This window comes from Rhinopithecus roxellana, chromosome 12 (genome assembly GCF_007565055.1).
Source record: "Rhinopithecus roxellana isolate Shanxi Qingling chromosome 12, ASM756505v1, whole genome shotgun sequence".
In the NCBI taxonomy this organism is placed as follows: domain Eukaryota; kingdom Metazoa; phylum Chordata; class Mammalia; order Primates; family Cercopithecidae; genus Rhinopithecus; species Rhinopithecus roxellana.
This window is the reverse complement of record NC_044560.1, coordinates 45419937-45440725: the sequence shown is the minus strand read 5'-3', so window position 1 is coordinate 45440725 and position 20789 is coordinate 45419937. Positions and strand designations below refer to the sequence as shown.

The 20789-nt window shown below is 35.9% G+C and overlaps 1 protein-coding gene across 3 annotated transcripts in view; it reads right to left on the bottom strand.

Moving 5' to 3' along the window:
• The window catches only part of ITGB3BP (integrin subunit beta 3 binding protein), an 81880-nt gene that overhangs the window by 9853 nt on the left and 51238 nt on the right, over window positions 1-20789 (bottom strand). For 2 of the 3 annotated variants that reach the window (XM_010370700.2, XM_010370699.2), the window contains exons 5-7: window positions 4173-4251; window positions 3315-3408; window positions 2855-2911 (exon numbers count right to left, since the gene is read on the bottom strand). In XM_010370700.2, coding sequence (XP_010369002.2) covers window positions 2855-2911; window positions 3315-3408; window positions 4173-4251 — 230 coding nt within the window. Of the gene's footprint in view, window positions 1-925; window positions 1007-2854; window positions 2912-3314; window positions 3409-4172; window positions 4252-20789 lie in introns of all 3 variants that reach the window. The other variant, XM_030913148.1, reaches the window with a different exon arrangement.

Here is a 20789-nt window from a genome sequence, read left to right as displayed (position 1 = left end):
TGAAATGAAAAACTAAATATTAGTAGAACTAAAAGACCAATTAGAAGAGGCAATGATGGCATAAATATTGAAATTCTCATGGTATTGTCTGCTTTAACTATTCCAGGAAAATTTTGTAAGAATCTGAAAGACCAAAAAACAAACAAACAAAAAACAAAAAAACCCCACCAAAAACCCAGAAGAATCTGAAGGACATTCTTTTGATAGTGAAACAAGTAATTGGCTTATTCTCATTTTCATAATTAATAAATCCTATACATATTATAGGGATGATTTTTATTTTACTTATTTTCTAATATTATGAGAAACTCCCAAAACATTTTAAAATTTAAACAATTCTGTGTAATAGCATAGTAAAAATAAATAAATAAATAAATAAATAAAATAAAGTGGAAATTTCAAGGCCAGAATAAGGCAAAATAAGGAACATATAAAGCAAACTAGTTTGAGATGTCAAAAGAATTAGCAAAATCCTCTTAAAATGAATGTATGAGCAGAAAAGGGTAAAAGCTGTTAGCTTACTAAAAAAATTTGCATGTGTGTGCATGTTTGTGTGTGAACATGATCATTAACCAAAAAAAAAAAACCAAACAAAAAACCCTGAAAACTAATATGTATGTTAGGAACCAGAGAAAGAGGTAGGAAAAGCACTCAGGATATAGCTCAAACTCAAATTACAACAAAAATAAGCTTTAATCTATTTTTTAGGCAATATGAATTTCCCAAAATTAGTTGAAAAGCTAATGAAGTTTTTAATACCTTGGGAAACATAAAGAGCTACATGTAGCTCCTGCCAAGAAACAGAATTGGACGACGACTATATAGAATACACATTAATATATAACATATTTATATAGATACTATGTATTATATATTTTTAAACTGAGTTTTCATTTAAATCAACGATTATTAGAAATTTACACACATGGTTTAGTCATACAGTCTCCTCTATGCAGGAACTCAGTCCTTTGGGAAAATCTGGTAATGGGCAAGTCAGCCTTAATGCCTAAAATAATAGAAAAGAGTTTTAAGGCTGATCATGCATAAACACACAATGAATTCATGTATTTTAGGTGGCCATAAGGAAATGAAAAAAGTATCCCCTGGAAGGAAAAATATTTTAATAAAATATAAATTTAAACAAATTTTTTACATTATTAGCATTGACAGTTCACTTATTTATTCCAGAGTTTTCCTCTTCCTTATTTCTCAAAGCTGTTTGCAAAAGTAAACTACGTTAAGCCTAATTCTAATTAGTTCTAGGAAGTTACAGATTTTTAAAGAAATCACACTATTGGTGTAGAATATGTAGAAGCAAGGTTTCTTCCAATTGGGAAATAATAAACATTTTGCTTTCCTACTGTGATCCTTTAAAACTTGTCAAGTTAGGAGAGATTGAAACCACTGAAACCCAGTTACACATTCTAATCAAGTTACACAACTAAAGTAAGACACAAGAGGCCAGGCGTGTTGGCTCATGCCTGTAATCCCACTTCACTAATCATCACTTCAGCCTGGGTGACAGGGTACAATCTTGTCTCTAAATTTTTCTTTTCTCTTTTTCTTTTACTTTTTTTTTTTAAAAGAAGAGATCCCAAGCCATTTCCAAGAAAGAGCTACCTTTCATGTTCTTAAATTCTTGGCATCACAGTAGACGTTAGTTGTTCAACTGAAAAGCTTAGGAAGTCTATTCAGCTCCCTTCCCACATGAACTTCGGAGGAGTCTTGCCATGGCTGCAGCCCTGCCATGACCCAGCTGGCCTTTAGATCTGACTGGCTGGCAATCCCAGCACTTCCCATTGCCAACCCATCACTGGCTTATTAAAGGTTCTAAACCCAGGCTAACATACCAGATTGGCTGAAGCAGTTTCAATTATGTGCCATGTTTGAGTCTGAAAGCTGGGATGACTGGATGATTTCATTTGTTTTAGGAAGGGACAACAAATAATGAAATGACCAGAGTTTTTGCGGCCAGACTGGTCTTTGCTTGGAATCCTTGCTCTGTTACCTAAGTAGAAGTCTTGGGCAAGTTACTTAATATTTTTTGTATCTTCGTTCCTTGTCTATAATGACAATGATAATACAGTGTAGCTATCTTTCCACAATGCTGTAAAGATCTGCTGATCCTAGTATTGAGAATATAGTAATTATAGGTACTCAATAAATGGCAGTCATCGGTATTTAAAAGTGGTAGGCTAAAAACACGGCCACCCATTTTAAGGCCTAATTCCACCTGCAGAAATTGCTAAATGGCATTCATGTAGGTACTATTAATCAGTCGTACATTAGTCTAAAGGTTTTAGTATTTTACAGTTCATGATTACTTTGCTTATTGAGGTGTGAAGGTATGAATGTGTACTTCCTATGGAAACTTAAACACTGTTTATTTAGTTTTCCATACTGTGAAATGATCAGAGGCACAAGAGTTCATAGTAGAACAAAGCCCATTAATGATCTGAAAGTTTCCAGAATACTGGTTAGAAAGTAACTTTTAATGGTTCTAGTGCAACACTAAAAACTGCAGTATATTAATGCATTGTTGCTCATATTCGTCTGTATTCTCAACAATAAATTTTAATAAAAAGACAAAATTTAAATCTTATGTTGAAGATTGTATTTCAAAAGACATTTAAAAAGTTCAATCAGAGACGTTGATCTCATCAGGTATCATCTGCTAAATGCAATATAAAGCTTTTCAAATGAGATTCATGATCTTTTAAAAGAACACACTTCAGAACAGGGATCTCTGAGGAAAAAAGAAAATCACTAAAAAGGACTCATGATGATTAGTTTTAATTGGCAAAATGGGATGAAAGCATCTTTTTGTGTAATAAACTAAAACACAACTACTTACGTTTGTGAGGAAGTCCTGAACTCCTTTCAAACAGTTTTTGTTTAATTACTTTTGTCACTAAAAGAAGTAAAAATCCCATGTCAAGAATTAACATAGAATATGGAGAATTTCTCATTACTTGGAACAAACAACTTCATGAGAAAAAAAAAAAATCCAAAATAATACATATTTATAAGTACCAAGTATAAAATATAATACATTATATATTATAAAAATGGGCATTACATTTGAAATGCCTGCTACCAGTTTCCAAGGTGCATTCTTTTCATTCACATTCAAGAAGAATCCCCAAAATAACACATCCTGATAAAAGACATGTGGCTTCTTATTTAAAGAAGGTAATAGTATTTTTATCACATGTCCAGTAATGGTATATATAAAGAAATCTATCAAATTTAAATTTGAAACAAATTAATAGGTTTATCTTTAAAATTGTCATTGAAAACTTATAAATTCTTACTTAGCTCTTTGGTTTTCTGCATTTCTTTTTTTAAGAAACGTGATGCACAGGAGATTCCAATGAGATTTTCAAGCTCTCTACTGCCCTCCAAAGCCTACAAGAAAGCCATCTTAAATGAGTTAAGTTCTCTACACATATGAGATTACTGACATGTCTAGTGAAAATACAGTATACTGTTTCCTTCATTTGAAAAACTTAAACTCTATGTTAGGATATTGAACTTTTTCTGGCAGGCCAACTATTTCAAGCCCTAAAATGCCTGAATAAAAACAATTTATAATTAACTAAAAAGACGAAACATAATCTACAAATTTATATTTAAATGTGAAAAGCCAGATATTACTAAAATATTATGGTTAAATAGTGTTCTCCTATTAAAAAATTCCCATGAAAAGTAAATCAAACATACTGTGTGCAAACTCTTTCCTGGATTGGATTCTCCAATCTGGGACACTCTTTCCTTTTATCCTTTTCAAACAGGGTAGAAGTATGAAAAGATACAGGCCGGGCGCGGTGGCTCAAGCCTGTAATCCCAGCACTTTGGGAGGCCGAGACGGGCGGATCACGAGGTCAGGAGATCGAGACCATCCTGGCTAACACGGTGAAACCCCGTCTCTACTAAAAATACAAAAAATTAGCCGGGCGAGGTGGCGGGCGCCTGTGGTCCCAGCTACTCGGGAGGCTGAGGCAGGAGAATGGCGTGAACCCGGGAGGCGGAGCTTGCAGTGAGCTGAGATCTGGCCACTGCACTCCAGCCTGGGCGACAGAGCAAGACTCCGTCTCAAAAAAAAAAAAAAAAAAAAAAAAAAAAAAAAAAAAAAAAAAAAAAAAAAAAAAAAAAAAAGAAAAGATACAAACCCGTATACTACTTAAATTTTGCATTATCGTCATGATTTCTTCCGACAATTTCTCAACTGTAGATAGCAACATCATCAATCTAGTAATAAAGAAAAAGATAGTACTTAGCAAGGGGAAGCATTTAAACATGGCAAGTCATTTTCAGAGCTTTAACTCTTAAAAGGACCTTTGACTTAGGTTCTTTCATTCTTTATAAACACAATATATATATTATCAACTGTCCCCTCTTTTGGAGTTTTACTTTCCGATTCCCACTGAGCAGTGGAATGGAAGACATAGTTGGCTGTTCCTTTCTCCACAATGCCACAATGAGAACACTAATACACCACCATTCCTTCATTTACCTTGATCTGAGTCTATGAATCAGTATCACCTAGTAACTTTTTTTAAAATAAAAAAAGTTTCATGACTTTATTTTAAATTTGAAAATAAAGAAAAGGAAAAGAGGAAAACATCACTTGGAATTCAATCTTCTGAATGTATCTCCAGTTAGCTTTTTGGAAAAATTCGCCTAGTTTAAAAAAAAAAAATTGTGTAACTTTGTTATCATGCTTTTTTTTTTTCCTTTTTATAAAGAAATGGGGTTTACCTCTGTTGCCCAGGCTGAAGTGCAGTGGTATGATCATGGCTCACTGCAGCCTCAACCTCCTGGATTCAATAGATCCTCTTACCTTGTCCTCCCAAAGCACTGATTACAGGTGTGAGCCATGGTGTCTGGCTGTGCTTTCTTTACTTAATATAACATTATATACATTTTGGGGGGCCACATATTAAAGGCTGCACAATATTCTATTTAGTAAACATACTAAAAATGATTTAACTATTCCCTTACTGTTTAAATTTTAGTTTCTTTTCAAATTTTAAGACCCCATAGCTGTTTGTGATAATCTATATTAACACAGTCTGACAGAAAAATAATGTAAGCCATGTATGTAATTTAAAATTTTTAGTAGCCACATTAAAAGGATTAAAAAAGGTAAACTTTAATAATTTTAATAATGTTTAAATATTTAACTCAATATATTCAAAATATTATTTCAACATATAATGAATATAAAAATTGAGATATTTTATACTTTTTTCAAATCCAGGTATACTTTACATATTAACAGAACATCTCATTTCATACTAGCCATATTTCAAGTGCTCATTAGCCATGTATGGCTAGTGAGTACTGTTTCAAACAGCATAAATCCATACAGATTTTATGAGAGAAACCAGAAATTCTATTTAAATGCTTTTTCAAGATTACATCAGTGTCATTCATTGACATTTTTATGCTATTAAAAATAAGACCAATATGTTAAAATTTTTATATATAATGTGTATGTACAGTAAGTTTCAATTAAGTAAAATGTTATCTAAGTATGCAAACAAGAAATGGAGACTTGATAGCATTATTCAAAAGCTAAAAATTACGAGCACAGTGGAATTTTGGGTGAATTCTTTTCTTTAAAAGTTTTCCTTTATTATGTATTTTCCATCAGAAGTCATCTGTCTGAGGCCCTGACTGCTTAACAGGAGAATCTCAGTTTGAGAGATGGTATCATAAAGGAATTCCTTTTCCTTCAAATTGGATCCAAAGACCTGAAGAAACAAGGACTTAAGGGACTCCCACCCAGGGTGGATCCTCTAGCTTCTCACATATGATGCCAAAGCCTACTGAGTGCCATAGGAGTACAAAGTAGAGGCAAATTAAGTTACTTTGCTATAAGAAGGAATCTGAGGGGCTTATTGCCTTGTAACTTGCATCCCTTTCCTGGGAGAACTGGAATACTAGAGCCTTTTCAAACTGACTTCCATATCTTAAAGAGTTGATGGTACTCCCTGTTCACCTATAGGGAATTGTGTGGGAAGGCTGTGGCAGGGCTGCCATCTTGAATGTCTCCGAGTGGCTCTGTTTACATAGAGTTAGATGTAAATGGTGCCCCCAAAAGTTGTATAATGTAGCATCCCCAAAGGACCTACTAGCAGCTCTCCTACATTAAGATAGTAATTGAGGGGCTAAGCTAAAACAAACTGTTTCAACAATCTTGGAGACTTGTATGGATTAAATATCAACTATCTGGGGAAGTTGTTTTCAAAACATCTTTGATATGCTGAAGGTGCTTTCTCAAGGATACTTGTATCCACTGCAGGATCAAGTAGACTAGTAGACATGCCATTGCTCTTCTCATTATTATTCTGATTCCCTTTCCTCTCCTCCTCCTTTTTCTTCTCCCTAGACGAAATCACCTCTTTTTCCCACCTTGAAGGCAACCAAATCCCCATGAATGGTTTTTTTAAGTGTTATACAACTGTTAAATCCTGAAAAATCCTTTTTTTTCAAGGCATTCTTTTCCACATCTTCTGAGTCACTGAAGAAGCCTTCATAATCTTTGGAGATAAACTATTTGCTGAGCAGATTTTGGGAGAAATAATTCTACCACTTTCTTCATCCTAGACAAAATGGAATTCTCATAAACATCCTACTTGTGCTGAAAAGTAGATTTGCATTGCTATTGAGAGCCCTTTTCTGTATTTTCAATGCATGGTTCAAATTCCACTTTGTTGCCCTAACATAGCATTACGGTTTGTGTACAGTCCCTTAGTTTTTAATATCATCTTGATGTTCCTTTACTAATTTATGTATTCCGGAAAACCAACAATCTTTCATTTTTTTCAAGCTGCCTGAAGAATGTATTTCTCAAGTTCATTATGAAATTACAAAATTTCAAAGTTATTGTGGCTCTTTCAAGTTGGTGAGTAAAAGTATCATCACTGGTGCCATTCATATTTTACAGAATACTATTTTTTTCTCAAATAGATTTGCCTCTGACTAGATTAAATTGGACCAAATCCTTTATCTTTTTTTTTTTTTTTTTTTTTGAGCCGGAGTCTTGCTCTCTCACCCAGGCTGGAGTGCAGTGGCGCAATCTCGGCTCACTGCAAGCTCCACCTCCTGGGTTCATGCCATTCTCCTGCCTCAGCTTCCGGAGTAGCTGGAACTACAGATGCACGCTGCCACACTCAGCAAATTTTTTGTAGTTTTAGTAGAGACGGGGTTTCACCATGTTAGCCAGGATGGTGTTGATCTCCTGACCTTGTGATCTGCCTGCCTCGTCCTCCCAAAGTGCTGGGATTACAGACATGAGCCATGCCTGGCCCAAATCCTTTATCTTATAATGATCCTTTGAGCCATCCAGATGTCAATGGGCCACTACATCCAGATATCCAGTGACTGTCGCCAGTTTTATGGCATCCTTACAAGATTTAATCAAATCTGCATTGTGGTCAAAGACTATTGTGGCACAACCTGAGAAATCTGAAATCTTAGTCCTCCTTGAATTAACCTTCTTTTTCATCAGTAAAAACCAAGCAGCATTTTTTTTTTTAAAGCATCTAGTAGTTTTTCTCTTGAGGGAACTACATGTCAAAATTCAGGATTTTCAGTGCAGTTTTCCAATTTGCTTAGAAGAGTTGCATTGTGAAATACAGAGTTCTTTCACGCTCCTCAAAGAGAAAGTCCTTATTCTGAAAAACAACTGAAATTAGGTGCATCAGCCAAATAAAATCCATGAGAAGCATTGGATGTATCCATTAATTCTGCTTTTCCTTCCTTCTATATTAACTTCTTCAGTCTCAAGTCAGGTGTAACTTGACTTTCAAAACTATCATTCTGTACCAGTTCAGGATTTTTCCTACCTTGGCCAGTTTCAATTCTTTCAATTATTTTCCATTCTTAGCTTCATATTTAGTTTTTTTTTTTTTTTTTTTTTTTTTGAGGCGGAGTCTCGCTCCGTCGCCCGGACTGGAGTGCAGTGGCCAGATCTCAGCTCACTGCAAGCTCTGCCTCCCGGGTTTACGCCATTCTCCTGCCTCAGCCTCCCTAGTAGCTGGGACTACAGGCGCCCACCACCTCGCCCGGCTAGTTTTTTGTATTTTTAGTAGAGACGGGGTTTCACCGTGTTAGCCAGGATGGTCTCGATCTCCTGACCTCGTGATCCGCCCGTCTCGGCCTCCCAAAGTGCTGGGATTACAGGCTTGAGCCACCGCGCCCAGCCAAATTTAGTTTCATCATTTACTTTTTCTCTATTAAGTCCCTCAGATGTGTTCTGAGGAGAGAACTAAAAGAACAAAGAGAAACTGTTATTAAATTGGTGCTTCTAATTCAGATTTATTGAGGCAGGTGTTAGCAAGCATTAACTCAGCTCCTGCTGTGTGCTGTGCCATCCTAGATGTGAAAGAATGAGAAGTAAAGGAGTAGAGCAAATGAAAAAAGAACCCAGTGATTTATAGATTCCCTAGGATGCAAGCCATGGTACCTACTGTACTGTGTAGGCATTGTGGATATACTGGAAGAAGAGTGAAAACCTGTAAAAGCCATGATAATGGCCTGAAAAAAATCTTGTTTTCCCTCCTTTTTTGTAACTTCCAATTGTTTGATATATATCTTGCTTACCAGATTGTAAGTTCCATGAAGGCAAGGGTGGTATCTACCTTATTTACTTTTATAACCTGTGTTAACTAATAAGGTACCTGCAGGTGTGGTAGATACCCAGTAATTATTTGATGGATCAATGAACAGAAAAAAAAGACCTGGTCCAGTGACCATCCATCCCTAGAGTCAAGTGAAGTATGCCCATCCTGCAGTTTTCTTTTTTTTTTTTTTTTAACTTCCTTCTCCTATTGTCTTATGTAGTCTCCATGATTCATCAGTCACATTGCTGACAAAGTTAATTAATTCAGTTCCCTAACCTTCCACCACATATGTCTTTCTCACAGGTAACCCAGGATGTCCCTATTTGTTTTCTTTGCTCCTAGCCTAAGCTGTGAGAACTATGGGGAAACAAACAAACAAACAAAGCCTCACAGTAGAAGTGACAGTCAATATTAGAAGTATGATTTTGCTGAGCACCCAATGCTGCTTAACTCTCCATTTACTTAATTTAATGAATCTTCTTAATTACTGCTCAACATGACAGCCTAACCCAATCTCCACTTCCTCCATATTAAAATTAAACTCTTGTATTTAGATTTCTGCCTTAGTATTTTTAATACAGTATTCTCAAAGGCCACAAATACACCCCTAATTAATTCTATTACTAAAAGCTATTATCTCAAAGTTATTACCTCTAAGAAATTGTACTTTTATAAATCTCAAGACTTGTGCATTAAATGTACCTAACAGGGATGAATTCCTTAGGTTCTTCTAAATCTTTACAATACTACAATTCATGCAGAAAAAGGTAAATAGGTCACTGAATCCCCATCTCCCTCGATCTAAACTGATAATTTTGGATGATAGCTGAATTATGAAAACAATGAAATATGTTGTTAACATTTTTTTAATGCTTTCTTAGTTTAAGGCACTATGCTTACTACTTTACAAACTATATCTTAATTTTCAACACAACTATCTGTGGGAAATATTGTCTCCATTCTACAGCTATGAAACTGAAGTACTAATAAATAATTTAATTATTCAGGGTTTTATAACAAGCGGCACAGTCAGGACTTGAACCCAGGTGTGTTTGACCTACTATGTTCTCAACCATTATGTAATACTTCCAAAAGTGTAATTCAGTTACCACTGGCATCAGAATTCCTTGGTAAATGGTTAAAAATACAAATTCCTGGGCTGCATCCAAGAACTACTAACAGAGATGGTCAGAAATACGCATTTCCAGGCAATTCTCATGCACATAAAAATTAATTAAAAGCATTTTTCATGAAGACTGGTCACAAAAAAACCTGGTCAATATAAATGAAATTGATATCCTTTGTCAAAAAAAAAAAAAAAAAAATTTCCCCATCTTTAGGTCTATTCATTTCATTATATTCTTACAGGCTGTCTCAAGGAGCTTTTCTGCATTCCGTTCAGCTTACATTTTTCTTTTTTAAATTTCTTATTGTGATAAAACATATATAACAAGATTTGTCATTTTAAACATTTTTAAGTGTACAATTCAGTGACATTAATTACATTCACAATATTGTGCAACCATCACCACTATATCCAAAACTTTTCTATTACTATAAACAGAAACTGTATAACCATTAAGCGATAACTCCTCATGCTTCCCACCTCCAGTCTCTAGTAACCTTTAATCTCCTTTCTGTCTCTTTGAATTAGTCCGTTCTAGATATTGTGTACAACTGGAATCTTACAATATTTGTCCTTATATGTGTCTGGCTTATTTCACTTAGCATAATGCTTTCAAGATTCTTCAATGTTGTAGCATGTATCAGAAGTTCCTTCCTTTTCATGAATAAATAATATTCCACTGGATGTATATACCACACTTTGTTTAGCCATTCATTTGTTGATGAACATTTAGGTTGTTTCCTATCTTTTGGTTATTGTGAATAATGATGGAATAAACACTGGTATATAAATATCTGAGTCACTGTTTTCAATTATTTTGGGCATATACCTAGGAGTGAAATTGCTTGGTCTTGTGTTAATTATATGTTTAACTTTTTGAGAAAGTGCCAGACTGTTTTCCATAGGAGCTACAATGTACAAGGGTTTTAATTCTTCTATATCCTTGCCAATATTTGTTATTTTCCATTTTTATTGTTTGTTTAAATGGCCATCCTCGTAGATGTAAAGTGTAAAATGTAAGGTCTCACTGTAGTTTTGATTTGCATTTCTTTAATGACTAATGATATTTAATATATTTTCATGTGCTTATTGGCAATTTGTATAACTTCTTTCAAGAAATATCTACTCAAGGCCAGGTGTGGTGGCTCACACCTGTAATCCCAGCAATTTGGGAGGCTAAGGCAGGCAGATCATGAGGTCAGGAGATCGAGACCACCCTGGCTAACACAGTGAAGCCCCATCTCTACTAAAAATACAAAAAAAAAAAAAAAAAAAAGGTTTGCCAGACATGTTGGTGGGTGCCTGTAGTCCCACCTATTCAGGAGGCTGAGGCAGGAGAATGGTGTGAACCCAGGAGACGGAGCTTGCAGTAAGCCAAGATAGCGCCACTGCACTCCAGCCTGGGCAACAGAGTGAGACTCTGTCTCAAAACAAACAAACAAACAAACAAAAAACCAAAACAACAAAAAAGAAATATCTACTCAAGTCTTTGCCTATGTTTAAAATTGGGCTGTCTTTTTTTCTTGTTGAGTTTTAGAAGTCCTGGATATACTCTGGACATCAAACCCTTATTAGATATATAATTTGAAAATATTTTCTCCCATTCTGTGCTGTGCCTTTTCACTTTCTTGATGGTGTACTCTGAAGCACAAGAGCTTTTACTTTTGATAAAGTCCAATTTATTTTTTCTTTTGTTCATTGTGCTTTTGGTGTTGTTATATAAGAATCTATAACAAATTCAAGGTCATGAAGATTTATCATTATGTTTTCCTCTAAGATAGTTATAAATGGTTTTGGCCCTTATATTTAGGTCACTGATCTATTTTGAATTAATTTTTATGTATGATTGAGGTAGGGATCCAATTCCATTCTTTTTTATAAGGAAATCCTATTTCCCAGCAATATTTATTGAAGATACTATTTTTTCTCCATTAAATAAACTTGGCATCCTTGTCAAAATTCAATTGGTCACAGATGTATGCGTGTGTTTTGGACACCCAATTCTATTCCATTTGTCTCTATGGCTACTGTTAGGCCAGTGCCATACTGTTTTGATTACTGTAGCTTTGCAGTATGTTTTGAAATCAGGAAATATGAGTCTTCCAACTTTGTCCTTTTTCAAGATTGTTTGGCTATTTAGGGTCTCTTGTAGTTTCATATGAATCTAAGGACAGGCTTTTCCATTTCTGCAAAAAATGCTGTTTAATCATTCTGCAAAAGAAATACAGGAATTACAGTGAATCTGTAGACTGCTTTGTGTAGTAGCATTAACATCTTAACAATATTAAATCTTCTTGCCCATGAATACAGAATATCTTCCCTTTTATTTAGATATTCTTTATTTTCTTTCAAAAATGAATTGTAGTTTCTAGCGTACAAGTTTTTTACCTCTTTGGTTAAATTTATTCCTGTGTATTTTATCCTTTCAGATCCTACTGCAATGGATTGCTTCCTTAATTTCCTTTTCAAATTCATTACAGGTATATGGAAACTGATTTTTGTGTGTTGATCTTATACCCTGAAACTTTTTTGACTCTAGTTATTAGCTCTAGTAGCTTCCTGTGCACTCTTGGGATTTTCTCTATAGAAAATCATCTCGTCTTCAAATAAAGATTGTTTTACTTTTTCCCTTCCAATTTAAATGTCTTTTTTTTCTTTTTCTTGTCTAATTGCTCTGGCTAGAATTTCCAATACAATGTTGAATACCAGTGGTGAAAGCAGGTGTCCTTGTTTGGCTCCTGATCTTTAGGGGAAAGTTTTCAGTCTTCCATATCAAAAATTTTAAATTGTTGAAAATAATTCTCTTTTTAAGACTGGCTTTCCTCTTAGCCTTTGCTCACCTACAGAATACGCATAATATGGAATATAGGCATATATTTTCATCCTAAGATTCTGATAAACATTTTCAACTAACTTATCCCTAGAGACCATCATTTGAGCAGTCAAGAGGAACTTAGAATACTGACCAGTGGTTGTCACAATTAAATTGTATACATAATGCAAAACAAAACAACAAACATTTTTTTAAAAACCAGTTCTGGCATAACTCACTACTATTAAAAAGGTTTTATTTGGGTTAGTACAGAAATAAAAAAAAATACACATCTAAAAAAGTTACTCTTCTGCCTATAAGAGAGAATGAGCTAGTGATTAAAAATAAGTCCTAGCTGGGTGCAGTGGTTCATGCCTATAATCCCAGTACTTTGGAAGGCCAATGTGGGTGGATCACCTGAGGTCAGGAGTTTGATACCAGCCTGGCCAACATGGTGAAACCCCCATCTCTACTAAAAATACAAAAACTAACAGGGCCTGGTGGTGGTGCACACTTATAATCCCAGCTATTTGGGAGGCTGAGGCAAGGAGAATCACTTGAACCCAAGAGGTGGAGGTTGCAGTGAGCCAAGATCATGCCATTGCACTCCAGCGTGGGCAACAAGAGTGAAACTCTGTCTCAAAAAAAAAAAAAAAAAAAGGCCTATACAACAGGTGGGATCCTTGTGGTGATGGAACTGTTCTGTATCATGATTACAGTGGTAGATACAAGAACCTACACGTGATAAAATTGCATAGAACTAAATACACACACAAATGAGTTCATTGCAAAACAGGAAATATGAATAAGATCAGTGGATTGAGCCAATGTCAATTTCCTGGTTGTGATATTGTACTACAGTTTTATAAGATGTTATGTCGGGAACTAGGAAAACACTACACATGATGTCTCTGTTTTACGTCTCACAATGGCAAGTAAATCTACAATTATCTGAAAATAAAACTTACAGGACAGTCACCATTATTGCATTTTCATAGCAATGCCAGCTACAGCAGCAGCAAATTGCCAAGAGGAAGAAAAGCCAATTCGCAGTAAGTTATATATATTCCTTGCAAAACATAAAGGATATGGAAGTTCACATAAAATATTAATGTGTAGGTGATTTTTTTTTTTTTTTTTTTTTTTTTTTTTTTTTTTTACAAATGGGCTTTATTGACATGCCATTAACCACTTGTTTTGTGAAGAAAAAAACATTTTTAAACCTAAAACATGGAACTGTATTTTCCTGTTGAGAGGATTCTTACATTTAAAATTCTCCAAATTGATCAACAGGAATTGATTTCAGGACGTATTCATCAGTAAAAAATAGCAAAGTGAAAAGAGTACATATGGTGTGCCATCTTCTGTATAAAAAAAGTAAGAAAAAACAAAATGAAACTGCATAGGAAAGGTAAATAAGAAACTAACGAATTTGGTTACTCACAAGAAATAGGGAGAAGGAATGAGGGAGGGATTAACACTACTCTGAGTATCGTTTTTTGGCAACAGTTTTGACTTTTAGGACCATATTAATGGCTTATCTCATTTTAAAAAGTCAAAAAGCATGAGAAAAAAGTAAAATTCACGATCAAGAAAATCTATTTCAAATGAATACTTCAAATGAAGAACTAATCCAAATAATTTTTGAAAACAGTAATTTGACTATGTATCTTTAAGCACAAAAAACTGCAAACAAATCTTGAATGCTTTGCAGGTTTGCTTTTAGCAGTGCTGTGAGCACGGGAATTCTGCAAGTATTTTGTGTGTGATGTAGGATTAAGCAAATGTGCAAATTTATTGCTGCTCTCAGGAGACAGAGATTCAGATTTGAGATGGGATAGAAATATGGAAAAGGGGAAGTCAAGGAAAAACCTTGTATCACTATGAACAGATGAATTTCTAAATGGCCAACCAGCAGAAGGTCAATTAATAAATACGGAAATGATGGAGTTAGAAAATTATGACTATGACTATGGCAATTATTATAGTAATAACTGACTCAGGCAAGAATCATCAATGTATGTTAAAACTACTGGGTGAAACATGACAAAGTACCTCGCCACAAAGTATTTACTAATTACAAAGGGAAAATGATTACCTTTTTTTTTTTTTGAGACGGAGTCTCGCTCTGTTGCCCAGGCTGGAGTGTAGTGGCGCGATCTCGGCTCACTGCATGCTCCGCCTCTCGGGTTCATGCCATTCTCCTGCCTCAGCCTCCTGAGTAGCTGGGACTACAGGCCCCCACCACCTCGCTGGGCTAGTTTTTCGTATTTTGTAGTAGAGACGGGGTTTCACCGTATTAGCCAGGATGGTCTCGATCTCCTGACCTCGTGATCTGCCTGTCTTGGCCTCCCAAAGTGCTAGGATTACAGGCTTGAGCCACCGTGCCTGGCCAAATGATTACTTTTATAGTATATAAACCTGCTGAACATCACTGTAATCAAATGATTAAAATTCATCAATAATAGGACAAAATATCTCTTGATGTAATTCAACATTCTTCTATATTTTTGCCCCAAAATACATAACATGAATAATGACAAAATATCAGGCAAATACAACTGAGGAATGATGTACAAAAAACAGTCTACACTATTTAAAAAATAGAAATTGATTTCAGGACGTATTCATCAGTAAAAAAAGCAAAGTGAAAAGTAAGAAAAAACAAAATGCTTTTTTTCTGACATTTCTGACAAAATGTCACTGTCAGAGAAGACAATAAAAGGTTAAAAAAATTATTCTAGATTGAAGGAAACTTTAAGAACTATTTTCTAATATGTGATCTTGGATTGAATCCTGGATCAAGAGAAAAGCTGTGATAAAGAATATTACTGGGAAAATTTGAATTTGGAGTATATACTAGGTAACAGTAATTATATCAATGTTAAATTTTCTGATTTTAATATTTTTACTATGGTTAAATAATGCTCTTAGGAAATACACATTGAAGGATTTAGCAGTAAAAAAGGATGTCTGCAACTTCTCAAATATTCAGAAAAGTTTGAGTACCTATGTATGTGTGTGCACATGTGTGACAGAGAGAATAAAAGTACATGTGACAAAATATTAACAATTTGTGACTCTGGGGGAGTGTTAAGGAATTCTTTTTAATATTCTTGCAAATTTTCTATAAATTTTAAATTATTTACCAATCTAGAGTTTAAAAAATGTCTCTAAACTGTTAAAAGCTTACACAAGGTATTTATAGATATTTTACCCATGGAATTTTTTTCTTTTTTTTTCTTGATAGGGTATTTTTCTGTCTCCCAGGCTGGAGCGCAATCTGCGGCGCTAGAGTGATCCTCCCATCTCAGCTTCCTGAGTAGCTGGGACTACAAGCGTGCACCACCCAGGCCTGCTAATTAAAAAAAATTTTTTTGTAGAGATGGGATCTCCCTATATTGCTCAGGCTTGAACTTCTGCTTCAAGTGATCTGCTTGCCTTGACCTCCCAAAGTGCTGGGATTATAGGTGTGACTTACCACGCCCAGCCCAGTGAGAAATTTTGTTTGCAGTTCTAAAGCTTGTTTTCTGCTTCATAAATTTAAGAACTCTACTTCATAAATTTTGTGTTTTTAAGGGTCTCAAGATTTTGGTTTAAATAAACAATGTGTATTTGTAAAAATAATTTGAGTCATGTTTCTATTCAAATTTGTATTTTTATTGCATTTAACTTTTTTAAAATTTATTTTAATTAAAAAAAATTTTTTAAGATTGGAAACCATCAACTTGTCTTGACAGCAATGATGACTTTTCTCTGTAGCCTATGGGAGTGGATGGAGTGGGCTGACCCAGGATGTTTTTATCTGTAGACTAACAAAGACATACATACTTCTAAATAGCCAACTACTTTTTCCTAAAGGAGCTGAAAGAATTCATAATGGTAACAAATTAGTGTTACAGATACATATTTTAATATGTAAAGGAGCTTTCACCTTTTATGTGAACTTTGGTACTGTGAAGACAGAGGCAATTTTGTTTAGATTTACCCAGATACATTTCATTCCTAAGAAAAGCCTCTTGGCAATACGTTTATTCAGTTCTGAGAAATGGTGACATTTTAGAAACTTCTTTCAGAAACAGCAGTCACACATGTGGAACACTGGATTAAAATGAAAAATGCGGCCTCTATTTAAGCCCATATTTTTCTACATAGGATCACAACATAGGGTTAGGACATCCTCCCCCGACCCTACATATTTCTAAAGGAAAATCCAATTTTAGAAGTTTCTACTTGCCAAACTTAAAAAACCCAGTCACCTGAAAGTTAGCCAGCAGGGCATTGCCACCAACCCCAAATAAAGCTGTAGGTTTCTTTTTTTTTTTTTTTTTTGAGACGGAGTCTCGCTCTGTCGCCCAGGCTGGAGTGCAGTGGCCGGATCTCAGCTCACTGCAAGCTCCACCTCCCGGGTTTACGCCATTCTCCTGCCTCAGCCTCCCTAGTAGCTGGGACTACAGGCGTCCGCCACCACGCCCGGCTAGTTTTTTGTATTTTTTTAGTAGAGACAGGGTTTCACCGTGTTAGCCAGGATGGTCTCGATCTCCTGACCTCGTGATCCGCCCGTCTCGGCCTCCCAAAGTGCTGGGATTACAGGCTTGAGCCACCGCGCCCGGCCAAGCTGTAGGTTTCATCACGTGCACCAGACAAATCTACAAGGCTAGTTTCAGTATTCCTCTTTTAAAGAATTTATTTTAAACCTATTATACCACACAGCATGTTTCAAACACTGACATATAACTCCCAGTAAGATAAAACAAAGGCAAAAAGGTTTATCTTATTAGAAACAAGATACACCATCACTTACAGTCTTCAAATATCACTGCACTTTAACTTTCATAATTTGACAAAGCATTCATGAAATAAGCTACAGACTAGTTCTAACAGACAAAAAATACCTTACCTGTAAGCAGACATGCGCCTGTCCTAAATTTTTTATTAGGTAAGAATTTTACAAACATTATTTATATTAGTGGTAATGGAGAGTATTGTGCCTTCTCCAAGCTGCAGGGTGAGAACCACCAAGAGTGTGGTGGAACTTATGGCCCTTCCAAAGCCATGGCTCTTTCGGCCTGCAGATGTCAGCCTCCACCTCCTGGGCTCAAATGATTCTCCTAACTCAACCTCCTATGTAGCTGGGTCCACAGGTGCACACTACCATGCTTGGCTAATTTTTTTATTTTTTGTAGAGATGGGGTCTCATTTTGTTGCCCAGGCTGGTCTCTTAACTCCTTGCCTCAAGTGATCCTCCCTCCTTGGCCTCCCAGAGTCCTGGGATTACAGGCCAGTGATGGATATTGACTATTCACTAGCTTTTGGAAATAAGAAAATTTATTTAGAAACTTGTTTTGTAGTTTATAATCATTAACATTTAGTGTTCTCATAGAAATAGATTATTTGTTCTAATTGGCTAAGAATGTATTTAAAAAAAGCACCTTGCTTTCTAAATTACAGTTATTTTCTAGGGTTATTTTTTTCTTTTTTTGAGACAGGGTCTCGCTCTGTCACCCAGGCTACAGTGCATTAGCATGATCATCACTCACTGCAGCCTTGACCTCCTGGGCTCCAGTGATCCTCCCACCTCAGCCTCCCGAGTAGCTGGGACTACAGGCATGTACCACCAAACCCAGCTACTAGGGAGGCTGAGGCAGGATAACAGCTTGAGGCCAGGAGACAGAGGTTGCAGTGAGCCAAGATTGCATCATTGCACTCCAGCCTGGGCGACACAAGACTCTGTCTCAAAAAAAAAAAAAAAAAAAAAAAGTATCATTTTCTTTTCTTTTTTTTTTTTTGAGACAGGGTCTCACTGTGTCACCCAGGCTGGCGTGCAGTGGCTATTTACAGGAGGGATCATAGTGTACTACAGCCCTGAACTCCTGGCCTCAAGCAATTTTCTTTCCTCAGTCTCCTGACAGAAATATATATATATATTTTTGAGACAGAGTCTTGCTCTGTCACCCAGGCTGTAGTACTGTGGCACGATATCAACTCACTGCAACCTCCCAACCCGGGTTCAAGTGATTCTCCTGCTTCAGCCTCCTGTGTAGCGGGGACCACAGGCACCCGCCAGCACGCCCAGCTAATTTTTGTATTTTTAGTAGAGACAGGGAGAACTCTCAGCCTAAAGTGATCTGCCCGCCTTGGCCTCCCAAAGTGCTGGGATTACAGGTGTGAGCCAGTACACCTGGCCCGTTATTTTTATATGTTGTAAAATGTCTCAACTCATACTTAAATTCACTAATTATAACACCAATTCATGGAGTGATATACTTAAATAATAGAGATCTTTAGAAACAAATATGGAGAGAAATTAATAAATTAAATAAACATAGGCAAATTCCTATGTGACTCATAACAATGGTTCTTGCTCTTCCCTTGCTCCTTGAAGCCCACTGCCATGGGAGCTATTGTTTTAAAAGTCTGAGCTCTAAATAAATTGATGGGTTTACAAGAAGAAAGAAGGAAAGACACTATTAAGTGGAGCTGATTCGGGGAGAAAAACAACAGGCTTGATTATCTGGTATCACTTTTGTCCAAAAACATTTCCTCCTTTGCTGCCTATTTAGACTTTATGTAACTGCATGAGAAATTAATTTGGTTTAGCAGGCACCTGCTTTCAAATACGAGATTATCTGTGATTTATAAATTTTTACTTGCTACTTGCTTTCACTGTATATCCTTTTCTATAATTTGAACTTTTTCCTGTGTACATATATTTCTATGTTAAAAAACATTAAATAAGTTAAACAAAAAAGAATGCTTTCCTGTTAATATCCAGTTGAGATCAGTTCACTGAGGAAACAAAAGCTTTGATTAGGAGTAGGAAGAAATAATTTACAACAAAAATATTTGTGGGGCAGAAAAGACTGAAACATGCAAATATTTGGAGCTGGAGGAGCAGCATGTCAAGGGGAAACAGCTACTAAAAGCAAATAATGGACAGATGTAGGAGATGCCAAACAATGAGGCTTCTTTGAAAAATTCTTCTCTTTGTTCCTAAAGTATTTTAAATGGCACTCAATTTCCACATCTTTTAATGTGGATTACTACCAAAACTATAGTTCAGCTATATTACAAAATAAATAGATCTGTGCCCTGACTCAGGGCTGTAATCACAGATTATAACACTATTTGCATGGAAAATGCATTCTGAGTTCCATGTAAATGACTCCAAAAACATTTGTAAACATAACCCATTTCTAAATTGAGGAAGGTATATTAACTTACAGCATAAGATCATAAGCTCCCAGGCTGCATGCAGAATCTCACACCTGTAATCCCAGAATTTTGGGAGGCCTGGGTGAGTGGATTGCTTGAGCCCAGGGGTTTGATACTAGCTTGGGTAACATGGTGAAACTCCGTCTCTGCAAAAATACACAAAAATTTGTAGGGCGTGGTGGTGTGGACCTGTAGTCTCAGCTACGCAGGAGGCTGAGGTGGGAGGATTGCTTGAACCCAGGAGGTTGAGGCTGCACTGAATGGTGATCACACCATTGTGCTCCAGCCTGGGCAACAGAGTGAGACCCTGTCTCAGGGCAAAAAACAAAAAACAAAAAAACAAAACAAAACAAAACCATAAGCTCCCAATGGGGAGAAACTTCATTTTCCTTATCTTTACTCTTTATAGTGTCCACTGGTGTGGTACATAGAAGATACACTGAAATGGTAAATGAGCTAAACATATGCACTACTTTGAAAATTTAACCCCTGTTCTGCTTAATTCAATCCTTCCAGGAAGACGATACAAATACAGTTGTCCCTCAGTATCTGTGGAGAATTGGTTCCAGGACTCCTGCAGATACCAAAATCCATGGAGGCTCAAGTCTCCTATATAAAATGGTGCATTTGCATATAACCTATGCACATCCTCCCATATATTTTAATCATCTCTAGATTACTTATAATACCCAACACAATGTAAATGCTATATAAATAGTTGTTATACTGTATTGGTTTAGGAAATAATAAGAAAAGAAGTCTGTATATGTTCAGTACAGATGTAACCATTCATTTTTTTCTCAAAATATTTTCAATCTGTCATTGGTTGAATCCATAAATGTGTAATACACACATATGGAGAGCCATCTGTATTCTTTCCAGGCTTTTCCTACGTAGACAGTAGCTTTCTGCAGATAATGTCTTCATTCAAAGGAACCACCGACAGGACAATATGAAAATGATTGGTTGCTGGCCTGTAGGCCTTCCAGGTTCCTCTAGATCT